The sequence below is a fragment of the Myotis myotis genome, unplaced genomic scaffold (assembly GCF_014108235.1).
Source record: "Myotis myotis isolate mMyoMyo1 unplaced genomic scaffold, mMyoMyo1.p scaffold_m19_p_4, whole genome shotgun sequence".
Lineage (NCBI taxonomy): Eukaryota > Metazoa > Chordata > Mammalia > Chiroptera > Vespertilionidae > Myotis > Myotis myotis.
In genome coordinates, this window is record NW_023416346.1 from 27,543,481 (window position 1) to 27,556,378 (window position 12,898).

A 12,898-nucleotide genomic window follows, 5' to 3' on the forward strand; every position below is an offset into this window, starting at 1 on the left:
GGATAAAATAAAATAACGATACACTTTGAAAATATCTCACCTACAGAAAACAAAATTAAAAAGTGACAAATAGGTATCACCTGTGTTTGATAAACAACTTGGGCGAGGAAAGATCCAGTCAATTCTGTCTATATGATATAGTAATAGCTCTTTCCTCTGCTATCTCACAAGAGCTCTTAAGAGGCTCAGTTAAAGTTTTCCCTTTATACATATGTAGAAATCACAGCTACAGTACTACAAACACTAATAACAGCAGCATAAATTCTTTCCAAGTCCCCAAGCCTGACTCTGTAAGGAAAAGTACCCAATGCTGAAATGTCACTGGGTGCCCTGAGGAAGACTCAGCACTTGGACAAATTTGAGACATACACCTTGGCAGTTAAAACATCAGCAAGGAGAATAATTACTCAGGTTGGAAAAACTCAAGATCATTTTCTTACAGCAACAGACATCTGAAAAATTGAAATTTATTTGAATAAAGTTGAAAGATCAAGTTAATTTGGGTTCTGTGAAAGGTCAAATCCTAATCATGGAGTTAAAGTAGGGGTCCTCAAACTACGGCCTGCGGGCCACATGCAAATACAAATATTGTATTTGTTCCCGTTTTGTTTTTTTTACTTCAAAATAAGATATGTGCAGTGTGCATAGGAATTTGTTCATAGCTTTTTTTTAAACTATAGTCCGGCCCTCCAATGGTCTGAGGGACAGTGAACTGGCCCCCTGTTTAAAAAGTTTGAGGACCCCTGAGTTAAAGCAATTCTCAGTAAAGAGAACCTACACAAAAAGAGTGCTTTGTTAAGGGGACAAGGCAGAAACCTCTAGCCTCCTACACAGGCAGAGGCACAAAAATTATTGATATCATGAAATTTTAAATGAACACTAACAGGCAAAAAAGAACACAACCCTGAAGAGATATATTTCACAAAACAGAGAGGTCCCACTCCTCTTACATATTTCTGGCCCTCTTAATGCTAGAAACCCTCTAACAGTTAAAGAACCCAGTATCACCCAAAGCCCCACCATTGGTTTTCTAATTGATTTCAACCCATTCTTCTAGGTTATCACACTATAAGCCTCTGATAGTAAAAAATATGCAAGGAGCATCACTGGGGTATTAGGTGTGATCAAAATTGATAAAATTTCCACATATTAAAAAGTATATGTGTGTGTGTGTGTGTGTATATATATATATATATATATATATATATATATATATATATATATATATATATAGTATTTATCTACGTCTTGAAGAATGCTTAGGTTCTATCTTAAAAGCTCAATGAATTTCCAGATAGGCAAAAAATCAATTGTTTTGTTCACTTTTGGTTAGTTTTACATGTTTTTATTCATCTGTTTGTGTCCTACAAATCCTCCAACCTTTATCTTCCTTCTCAAGTCCTCAATCTCACTGCCTGTTTCTGAGAAGCTGGAGGCCATTTGATATAAGCTGTCTCAATTCCAAGCCTCTCCATCTCAATATGAGCTAATTTCTCATGAGCTTCCCTCTCAGGAATAATCAACCTCTTTTCCAAGAAAATCCCTTCACCTGGGACCTTGAGCCAACCCCATCCCAATTGTCACTGCATATATCAGTTGATCTTCATAACCTTATGAAATAGATACTATTATAAATCCCTCACTCATTATTTCCTCATCTAAAATGGGGATAAATGACTTGCCCAAAATTATCTGGCATTAAGTAACAAAGACAGAACTGAAATCTGGGTTTTCCCTTTTCAAAGATATAATTTTCTAATCATCTCGCTCTCACATCAATACTAACTTCTCCAGTGGTTTAGTATTTAGAATGGAGTATCTCCATTCTCTCAAAGCCCTCCCTCACAATCCACCTCCAAAATCCCTACAAATTTCAGTATTATCCCCCTACATATTTCATCTCGTGAAATTTAGTAAAGTATGGTATAGGAGTAAAAGCATAAGTTTGTAATCATATAGATGTATAAATTCTGGCTCCATCAAGTTCTAGTCTGTAACCTTAGGGTAAATAATTTCTCAGTGAACCTGTCTCACCAAATGTAGTTGATCATAATACTAATTTTTTTTTGTCTTCACAGTTAAGTTTTATTGTTTTAACATAAGGCAATGTGGCTAAGGGCTAAGAGAATGAGGCTTTTGAGCCAGAGTGACGGAGCTTGAATCCTGGGTCAATACTTACAAGTTATTTGATTTCAAGCAGGTCATATATTCATTCCATGCTCCAATTTCCTCATCTGTAAAATGGGGAAGATAATAGTACCAACCTCACAGGGCTGTTATGAGCTTTAAATGAAGTGATACTTATATATAGAGTGCCTAGCAGTGTCTCACACATTGTACTGCTCAATAATCATTACCTATTAAGTCACTAGGTTGTAAGTGCTTTGTGGGCAGGGGTGACTCACATCTATATTTCCCATAACTCATACATCAAAGGCACTTAATATTTATTAATGAATCACATTAATTGAGCACAGGCAAAGTAAATATTTTGTCGTTGTCTTGCTTTTTATACCATCTGTAAGCACACTGCAGTGAGTGATCATTTTTCAGACTTAATTGACTACCCTGACAATTTTTACTACTGGCGAGTCACTTTTAAGCTTCTTAAGCAAACTAGCCCAATGAACAAAACACTTGGATGCTTTGACATTGTAGAAACTGACCACATTGACAATTTAATAAGTTTTTAAATCTTGCTTCTCAAAAACATAAAGGAGAGGCTTATTTTAAAAAGCATTTCCCCAGGACTTAGGTAGCTAAATAGACATCACAGAAATAAAATCATCAGTGGACTGAATTTTAGAGATCTGGACATTCCCAGAGTAAGAAGCCTTTTCATCTGGAAGTCAAATTGAAAATGGAAGGTCTTAAAATCATATATTACCATAATAGCCAGGATGGTATAGGAGTCGTAAGAAAAGGTAAATGGCAGGCAGTAATTAGGATTAGAAAACCTCAATTTCCATGGCATTGAAACTACTTTGGCTCAATCTTATCTATTCTCAAACTGGACTTGGAAATTAGTCAGGAGGTTGTTCCTCCACAATACCCACAGCCCATAGTAAGAAAATGGGACAGCTAAAGAATGCCAAGCCCTACAGGCATGGTTCAGTGGTTGAGTGTTGACCTATGAACCAGGTCAGGGTTCAATCCCAATTCCGGGTGGCCAGGGCACATGCCCGGGGTTCAGGCTTGATCCCCAGTAGGGGGCGTGCAGGAGGCAGCCAATCACTAATTCTCTCTTATCATTGATGTTTCTCTCTCTCCTTCTCTCTTCCTCTCTGAAACCAAGAAAATATTTTTTTAAAAAGAATGCCAATTTGTGGGAAATCAACCACTTTTCCACTTTATATTCCACAAGAGATACCCTTGTTTTTCCTTCACAAAATACTAACACTCAGGTGCCCCATTCTTTTTTATTAACTTAGAAATTAGAAACATCAGGAAATGCAATTAGTAATCCCACTTTTTTACTTCAGCCCAAGGAGTAGATGAGGATAATTATATCAAAGAGCAAATATATTCAAGGCAATTCTAAGTCTCTATTTGATTTTTTAAAAAAAATACTGTTGCCTGGCCAGTGTGGCTCAGTGGTTGAGCATTGACCTATGAGCCAGGAGGTTGCGATTTGATTTCCAATCAGGACATATGTCTGGTTTGCAGGCTCGATCCCCACTGTGGAGCGTGCTGGAGGCAGCCAGTCGTTGATTCTCTCTCATCATTGATGTTTCTATCTCTCCCTCCCTCTTCCTCTCTAAAATCAATAAAAATATATTTTAAAAATATTGTTTGCCTCTTAATTTATAAGACTGAGCAATTAAAAGAACAGTTCTGAGCCTAACCTAAAAAATGCAATTATAACAGCAACAATAATAGTATCATAGCTATAATTTATTGAGTACTTACTTAGGAGTCAGGTACTACGTTAAAAACCATTTCTTCCTCACAATAATTCTACTATCGTTGTTCCCAATTTATAGATGACAGTGTAAGAGCTTAAGGGACTTGCCTAAGATCACACAGAACTATTGGAGCAGTGGGACAGGAACCCAGGTCTGATTCTAAAGCAGGGGCTGGCAAACTACAGGACCAACCCAAGAGCTAAGAATGTTCTTAAAGGTGAAGAAGAAGGAGGAGGAAGAGGAGGAGATAGTGGAAGAGGAGGAGGAAGAGGAAGAAGAAGGAGAAGAAGAAAATGCAAGAGACACAGAGACCTATGTGAAACACAAAGTTGACAATACTATCTGGACCTTTACAGAAAAAAAATTACAGATGTCTGGTCTAAAGCCTTGCACCTTTAACCACTATGTCACACTATCTCTTACTGGAAGAGATTTCTGTGGTGAATTCCTTATTGTAGCACCATACCATTCATTTGGCATTTAACCAAATTAAAGGTGCAATTATTTTCTTTATATGACCTTCTACCCAAGAAGCGTAAGTTCCTTGGAGGTAGGGATCTTACATTTCTTTGTATTTTCTGTGCCTAAAATGTAGTAGGCTGATTAGCAAATGTTTGTTCAGGATAGTAAATAAAGCACACAGTGTTTTCCAGAGAAATTATATAGAGATGCACATAGCTTATCTGTCCAATTTAGCTTAAGGGGTGCTACAAATAAAATGCAAAAAATGAAAACCATCTAAGATGTCTAAAAATGAAGAATCCTAGGAAGCAGATATTTTGCACACAGGCTTAGAATTGTATTATCTTACAAATGAAAAATAGACCTGAGTTCACACATTTTCTTGATGCACACTATATTTCTTTGCTTCCCTTGAGATACACACTCCAGAAGTCTGGATTTACTGGGAAAGGGTGTACGGGGGTGTATGCATAGGGAAATGTCTTTTTGTGCCAAGGCTTCTGAGAAATGAAGTTCAACAAGCTCATCAATTTAAGCCTGTTTCAAATGAAGATGATATTCACCCATATACTGCACAGAAAGAATCATTTGTCCTCCAGAATCTCTTTGGCCACATACACCCTCATAGGCAACTTAACTTAAAACAGCAATATACATCTTTTCCTCTCATGAGGCCCCAGCACAGGCCAAAATGCTCTGAGCCCATGGTTTGATTTGCCCATTTCCCCTCAGGACCAAAAAATATAAATAAATAAATAACCTCAAGAAAAAGCACACCAAGACACAAGAACTGAAGCCATTTACTCAATGATCAGTCAATAACCTTATGCCACCAGCAAGTCATACTGCATGTGTGTGGTGTTCCTAATTACTGTTTGGCTGAACTGTCCTTATTATCATATAGTACAACACGCTGCTGGAAGATCTTTAACTCTTCCTCGTCCTCTTCTCGGTACGCTTGAATTGAAAGGGTAAACCATACGTACATGCAATCAGATTTTACAAACATTGTACAAAATGCCTAAGCCTTCTTTAGCTTCTTCAGCGTTTCGGTTTTTACTTGGGCTACAAGGTAGTAAGGTCTTCAATTTCCATCACGAAAGGACAGGACATAGCAATAACTGGGTGACGGGTAAAGGTGGACTCTGGCTCCAAAACAACACCAGGTTCCAAGCAGTAGAGATATTGCTGCAGCTTCAATGTACCCTAAACAAACTGACACCCCAGAGTAAAGGATCGCTAGGATGTCTTCCCCTCCCCCAGTCCCCAGACCAACCTGAGACACCGAACCCACTCCTTTCCAGTCCTCAGTCCCAGGTCCCCAGCTTGCAAGGCATAGGCAGGGGGTTGCAGAAGAAAAAGGGGGTGGGGTCAGAGGGAAAAAAGATGTGGACAGGCAGAGGAAAGGGCGGCGCGAGGCAGGCAAAATGGGGTGTGAGGCTGAGGAGGAAATGGGGTGAGGCAGAGAAGGGAGCATAGCAGAAAAAAGGGGTCGAGGGAGAGAACCTGGGGTTGGGGGAGGGGGAGAGGCAAAAAATGGAAGGCATCAGAAGAACTCAACGTAGGCCCAGCAGGACCAGGGGAGGAGAGCAAGATGCCAGCGGGCAGAGGAAGGGGGAGCCTCAGGGGCGGACGTGGGGGGTGAGGCACTTGCCATAAATCATTGCCAGGCCGGTTTCGTGAAGGAAGCGGGCCCGGCGGTGCTTGAAGAGCCAGATCGTGAGGATGGTGAGGGTGAGCAGTAAGATGAAGATAAGCAGATTGGCGCTGTCCTGCCGGTGGCTCTCCTCAGCTTGCTTCTCGGACACGATCTCCTCGTCCATGGCTCTCACCGCTCCGCCAGCGCCGTCCGAAGCCCTGGCCCAGCCAAAGACGCCCAGCGCGAGAAGCAACCAGAGGGGCCGAGAGAGCCTGTGGGCCCGGGGGCCGTTGCCGCCAATACTCCAGCGGAGGGTGGAACGTAGCCAGCCTCGCGGAGCCATGATTCCCCCCGCCCCCCACCCCATTCCTCACCCGTCGCCGCCCGAAGTCCGACCACTCCCCTAGGGCTCACGGGAAGGGGGCGGGGCCGCGAGGAAGCTGGCTGAGCGCGCTCTACCACTGCCCCTGCCGCCACCGCTGCCGCCGCCCATGCCTCACTTAAAGGGACCGCGACACTCACAGTTCGTTCTGCTGGGTCCCTTCGCCCTCTGTCCACCAGCTCCCCCAGCACAGCACACAGACACTAAGGCGCTGCCAGGGAATGAAAGGCCTTCGAATCTAGCCCACTGCCTTCTGGAAAAGAAACCTCTGCTCAGCGTAATCAAGGAGTGGCAGATTGGGCTAGGCCTGCTTTGATCCTATTCTTAGAGCTCTCAGGGGAATGGATCTTTCAAAACCCAGCTCAGTAGTCCCCCAGTGTCTCTTAACAGTACAAGAAGTTGTCCCCTTGGGAGTGGCCTAAATCTCTGTAATTTAAATTGGATTCTCCTTCTTCTGTCCTCATTGAAAAACAACACTGTAGTAGTCCATAAAAGAATGAACTCAAAGGCAAGGATTATGCATGTATGTAAGTTCGATTTCTTTTCATATAAACACCTGACATAATTCATCTCTCACATTGGGAACCTATGTAGAGAAACTCATCAATCTCACAAAGAAGATTCATTTGGTTTGTGCTCAAATTTATCCATGCTCCAAACAATCCCTTTCCTTCCCCCAAGAAATCTTTTGTGGTGTGGCCTGGTCTCTCCATCTCCTCTTGCTCCTTTTTCCTGCTATTTTTTAAAATTTAATTTTATTTATTCAATTACAGTTTACATTCAATATTATTTTGTATTACTTTCAGGTGTACAGTCATATACTTTACAAAGTGCCCCCCCCACACACAATAATTCCAGTAGCTACCTGGCACCACATATTAAATTACTATTGATTATATTTTCTATACTCTACTTCACATCCCCATGATTATTTCATAACTACCACTTGTACTTCTCAATTCCTCCATCTTTTTCATCCAGTTCCCCAACACCCCCCCTCCTTCTGGCTTAGTATGTTCTCTATCTTTGAGTCTGTTTCTGTTTTATTTGTTTGTTTATATTGTTCTTCAGATTCCACACATAAGTGAAATTATCTGATATTTGTCTTTCACTGTTTGGCTTATTTCACTTGGCATAATACCTTCTAGTTCCATCAATGCTGTTCTAAATGGAAATATTTCACTATTTTTATGGCCGAGTATTATTTCACTATATATACATACCACCAATTTTTTGTCATCTATTGATGAACAGTAGGTTGCTTCCATAGCTTGGCTATTGCAAATAACGCTGCAATGAACATAGAGGTGTATATATTCCTCCAAATTAGTGTTTTGGGTTTCTTAGTATATATACCCAGAAGTGGAATCAGTGGGTCATAAGGCAGTTCCATTTTTAATTGTTGGGGAATTCTCCATATTTTTTTCCCATAGCGGCTGCACAAATCTGCATTCCTACCAACACTGCACAAGGGTTTCATTTTCTCCACATTCTCACCAACACTTGTTTGTTGATTTATCAATGATAGCCATTTTGACAGATGTGAGGTGATATCTTATTGTGGTTTTAATTTGCATTTCTCTGATTAGTTTCATTGAGAATCTTTTCATGTCTTTTGGCCATCTGCAGGTCCTCTTTGGAGAAGTATCTATTCAGGTCCTTTGCACATTTTGTAATTGGATTGTTTGTTTTCTTGGTGTTGAGTTGTATGAGTTCTTTAAAAATTGTGGATATTGGGCCCAGCCAGCGTGGCTCAGTGGTTGAGTGTAAACATATGAACCAGGAGGTCACGGTTTGATTCCCAGTCAGGGCACATGTCTGGCTTGTGGGCTCTATCCCCAGTGTAGAACGTGCAGGAGGCAGCTGATCCATGATTCTCTCTCATCATTGATGTTTCTATCTCTCCCTCTCCCTTCCTCCCTGAAATCAATAAAGATATATTTTTTAAAAATAAATTTTAAAAATAAAAGTAATGAAAAACATATCCTTGGGTGAGGATTTAAAATAATAATAATAATAATAATAATAATAATAATAATAAGAAGAAGAAGAAGAAGAAGAAGAAGAAGAAGAAGAAGAAGAAGAAGAAGAAGTTAAAATTGTGGATATTGCCCTAGCTGGTTTTGCTCAGTGGATAGAGAGTCAGCCTGCGGACTGAAAGGTCCTGGGTTTGTTTCCGGTCAAGAGCACATACTCGGGTTGCGGGCTAGATCCCCAGCTGGGGGCGTGCAGGAGGCAGGCGATCAATGATTCTCATCATTGATGTTTCTATCTCTCTCTCTTCCTCTCCCTTTCTCTCTGAGATCAATAAAAAAATATATATTAAAATAATAATAAATTATGCATATCAACCCCTTATCAGATGTATCATTGGAGAAAATTATCTCTCATTCAGTGAGTTGTCTTTTTCTTTTGTTGATGGTTTCCTTTGCTGTGCAGAATATTTTTACTTTGATGTAGTCCCATATGTTTATTTTTTCTTTTGTTTTCCTTGGCTGAGGAGATATATCAGAAAAAAATATTACTAAGAGAAATGTCCAAAATTTTATGTCTATGTTTTCTTCTAGGAATTTTACAGTTTTGAGTCTTACAGTTAAGTCTTTCATCCATTTTAAGTTTATTCTTGTATATGGTGTAAGAAAGTGGTTTAGATTCATTGCTTTTGCATTCATCTGTCCAATATTCTCAACACCATTTATTGAATAGACTGTCTTTACCCCATTGTATGTTCTTACCTCCTTTGTAAAGTATCAATTGATCATACAGGCTTGGGTTTATTTCTGGGCTCTTTATTCTGTTCCATTGATCTATATGTCTGTTTTTATGCCAGTACCATGCTGTTTTGATTACTATTGCCTTGTAGTATACAAGGTAGGGTGATACCTCCAACTTTGTTCTTTTTTAAAAAACATATTTTATTTATTTTTCACAGAGAGGAAGGGAGAGGGACAGAGAGTTAGAAACATCGATGAGAAAGAAGCATCAATCAGCTGCCTCCTGCACACCCCCCACCGGGGATGTGCCCGCAACCAAGGCACATGTCCCCAACCGGAATTGAACCCGGGACTCTTCAGTCACCAGGCCGATGCTCTATCCAGTGAGCCAAACTGGCGAGGCCACTTTGTTCTTCTTTTAAAGATTGTGGTGGCTATTCAGGGTCTTTTGTGGTTCCATATAAATATTTTGACTATTTTGTTCTAGTTCTGTGAAATAGGCCATTAGTATTTTCATCTCATGGAATATAACCTCTTGCCTAAAACAAGTAACATTCAGGCAACACTAAGTTGCCCTGGTGTAGATTCACTCCCACTAACCAGCTGTTTACGTTCTGCAAAGATGTTGAACTTCAAAAAAAAGGCGCTAGAACAGTGCTCAACTCCAAGTTGGGTCAAGAACTGTCCAGTAACTGTGAGCTGATTATCTCCTCTTAGTATTTAGATCTGTCTTTGCCTTCCCAAGAAACTTCATGGATGTCTGTTCCCTGCACCCTAACTGCAGCCTAACCATACCACTCTGTTCACACAGGGCTTGCTTTGTAGAGGCAAGTACCCTGCATGAGAATCCTTCTCAGTCTCCCACTACCCCTTCCCCAGACCTATCATGGTCACCAAGAAGACTAGTGATGGAGTATACCTGCTTCTTCAGGCCTAATCACCCAGTTCAAATCTTTCTTGCCTCAGCACAAAATCATCTTTCATTGTCCTAGTGTTTGGAGCTTGAAAAAAGCAAAGCCACATATTGCTTGCCTAACTACAGTCAGCAAGCCTTTACATCTCAGACTCTACCTCTGTTGATATGACCCCAGCAACACAGTATGCCCTCCCCAGCAACTTCTTTACCTCAGAGTGCCAGGAAGAATCTTGATATGGCAATAACCCTACCAAGTGGGCCAATCCCCAAGATCCTTCAGCTCCCCCAGAATATACTTCCCTCTCAAACCAACACTGCTTTATGCTTCTGACTCTCACCTCCCTGTTTCTCCTCTCACTACTGCCCTTCCTGCCAATGCTTGTCGTGTGCTCTCTAGAATTCCTTCCATTATAAACAAACTACCCAACACTCTCAGTTGCTGCATGGATGCTCCCTCTCCTGAATTTCACCCTGGACATCACATGCTCTAAAGCTGTTTCAAGTGGAGGCTGCTCATTTCTTCACCACCCCATTGCCCCCCCCCCCATACACATACACAAATACACAGAACCCACACACTGTATCAGAGGGCTCCACTTACTTCTTCCAAGCTCATTACACCTCCATCCTCCACTGAAGCTTGAATGACATCTGTTCTTCTTGCCTTCATCTAATGACTTCCTGTTCACTCCCACACATTCATGGAGGACTTGGACATATGGTTCACAGCTTCCTCCTTTCCTCCAGCTCCCCCCACCCCAACCCTGCCATTATCTGGGTGACTTCCATTCTTATACAGACAAGTCACCTGGAATGCACACCTTGCCTCCTTTTTAACTGAAAAAACAAAACAAAAACAAAACAAGAGTCTCAAGAAAATTGTTATCACCTTCCTTACCCTGCAACTTAGTTAAATATACCATCAGTGTCTATCCTTTCTTCCTCGCCTCCAGCCTCAGTGTAAGAGGTGTTTCCTACTCCCTTAAGAAAAATGTCTCAGTCTGTACTCTGCATTCCATCACCTCCTTCCTACCTCTTTCAGGATCTACTCCAACAATTCTCTCCCAAAGAAGAGAGTGTAGAAAGAGAAGGGCAGTTATATAGGGAATGCCTGAATTCAAGAAATAGAACAAAGACTAGGTCACAACTATCAGAACCCAGTGTAATTATGTTGGAGTTTTCAGTTCATTTCCTAAACACAGCAACCCAATGTGCTAAAAAAGCAAATAAGATGTTCTGTTTCATTTTTGGTATCAAGGGTTTTTAAAAAATGAATAATCATATTAACCTCAGACAAGTAACCTAGGATATTCTGTGCAGATGTGGTAATGAAACTCTAGAAGAGATATTAGTAAATTGAAATGGTCCAGACGAGAGCAATTAAAATAATCAAAGCGAAAAAGGAACTGATCTTTTAAGAAAGACGAAAGGAATAAACTCTTCAGTCTGGAAAAACAGCTGGAAGAGTCAACAGCAGTGACAGCAATAATAATGATGGTTAACATTTACTGAGTGCTCACTACATACGAGATTATTCTAAACAGTTTATATGTATCATCTCAATCCTGACAACAATTTTATCAGGTAAGTACTGTTATTATCCCCATTTTACATATGGGGAAATTGAGGCACAGTGAAGTTAAATAACTTGTCCAATCTCTTATACGTAGTAAAGGAGAATCCAGGATTCAAATCCAATCTGATTCTAGAGCATATGCTTTTAACCATAGTAGTATGGACCTTCCAGCAAACAAATCTTAAAGACATGAATCAATTAATCACAGTTTTATTTACTAAGATTCAAAACTTAAAATACCAAGGCACAACTTAATGATTTAAGAGGAATACATTGTTTTGTCATTTGAATTTTTTACACTGAGCACACATCACTTTTGTAAAGAAAACATATTAACTATGCAATTTCAACATAAATATCGAAAACACTAGTTTATACAGAAGGTAGTTAAATTCTACAATTTGTTACCCAGGGAAGTTGTAATAAATAGCAATAGCTTGAAAAAATGTTTAGTACCCATAATAGATATGAACCTTTTATAGATACTGATCAGAGTCAGGAATGTATTCTAGGAAAGTGGAGTTTTTAACCACTTAGGAAAGGACAGAGTGTGCTAAATGGAGGGAGAATATGTGTGGGAAATGGAGACTTGGATGAGTGGTATATGAAGTTACTCGTCTAGTTAGTTGGCATGCAACAAAGTTAATTAACTCGACAATTCTAGCATTGCAGTGGTTTCTCTATTCAACAAACTATCCTAGGGAAAGGAGATGAGTCTTCATAAATCTCTGTAGGAAACGCTTTAAAGATGGTTATCCCCACCCTTAATAACATCCACACCACTTATGCACTGTGCATATGGAAAATGTCTGTTTCTTTGGTAAAACTAAAGGCACTTCTGGGATCACCTAGGAATTTAAATGCTCTTTCTCATGAGGTTTGATTCTTGTTCTAAGAACCCATGTAAAAAGTTCTGCCACTAGATGTACCTTGCACCTTTGGGATTAACTTCAACCAATGTATGAGTGGATCCAAAGTACTTATTTGAATGATACGGTCTGTGGTAACTGTAACAATGAATACCTTGGCTTCCCTTCAGGTTGGAATCCACAGATAAGACAATTAAAATCTCACTCCATGAATATGAGTTAACCACTTATTTCTGGAAAAATGTGAAACTAGCCTAGTTTCTTTTATTCTCAGTACATGGGTAAGAGATTCAAAGGAAGAGAGTAGGGAATGCATTTTAAGAAGGTAATGGAGAAAATAAAATTTAATGCCTGGACACATGTCACTTCCCTGAAGACTAGGATAATATATCAGTGGCTTATACAAAAAATCAAATCCCTTACTGGCTCTTTCTT

General features: G+C 40.1%; 1 protein-coding gene across 4 annotated transcripts in view; it reads right to left on the reverse strand.

The window, feature by feature from the left end:
• Window positions 1–6,426, reverse strand: part of SLC9A6 (solute carrier family 9 member A6) — a 59,374-nt gene extending 52,948 nt beyond the window's left edge. For 2 of the 4 annotated variants that reach the window (XM_036304621.1, XM_036304619.1), the window contains exon 1: window positions 6,022–6,425. In XM_036304621.1, coding sequence (XP_036160514.1) covers window positions 6,022–6,373 — 352 coding nt within the window. In that variant the 5' untranslated portion in view covers window positions 6,374–6,425. Of the gene's footprint in view, window positions 1–6,021 lie in introns of all 4 variants that reach the window. The other 2 variants (XR_004966891.1, XM_036304618.1) reach the window with 2 other exon arrangements.
• Window positions 6,427–12,898: the final 6,472 nt, after the last annotated feature.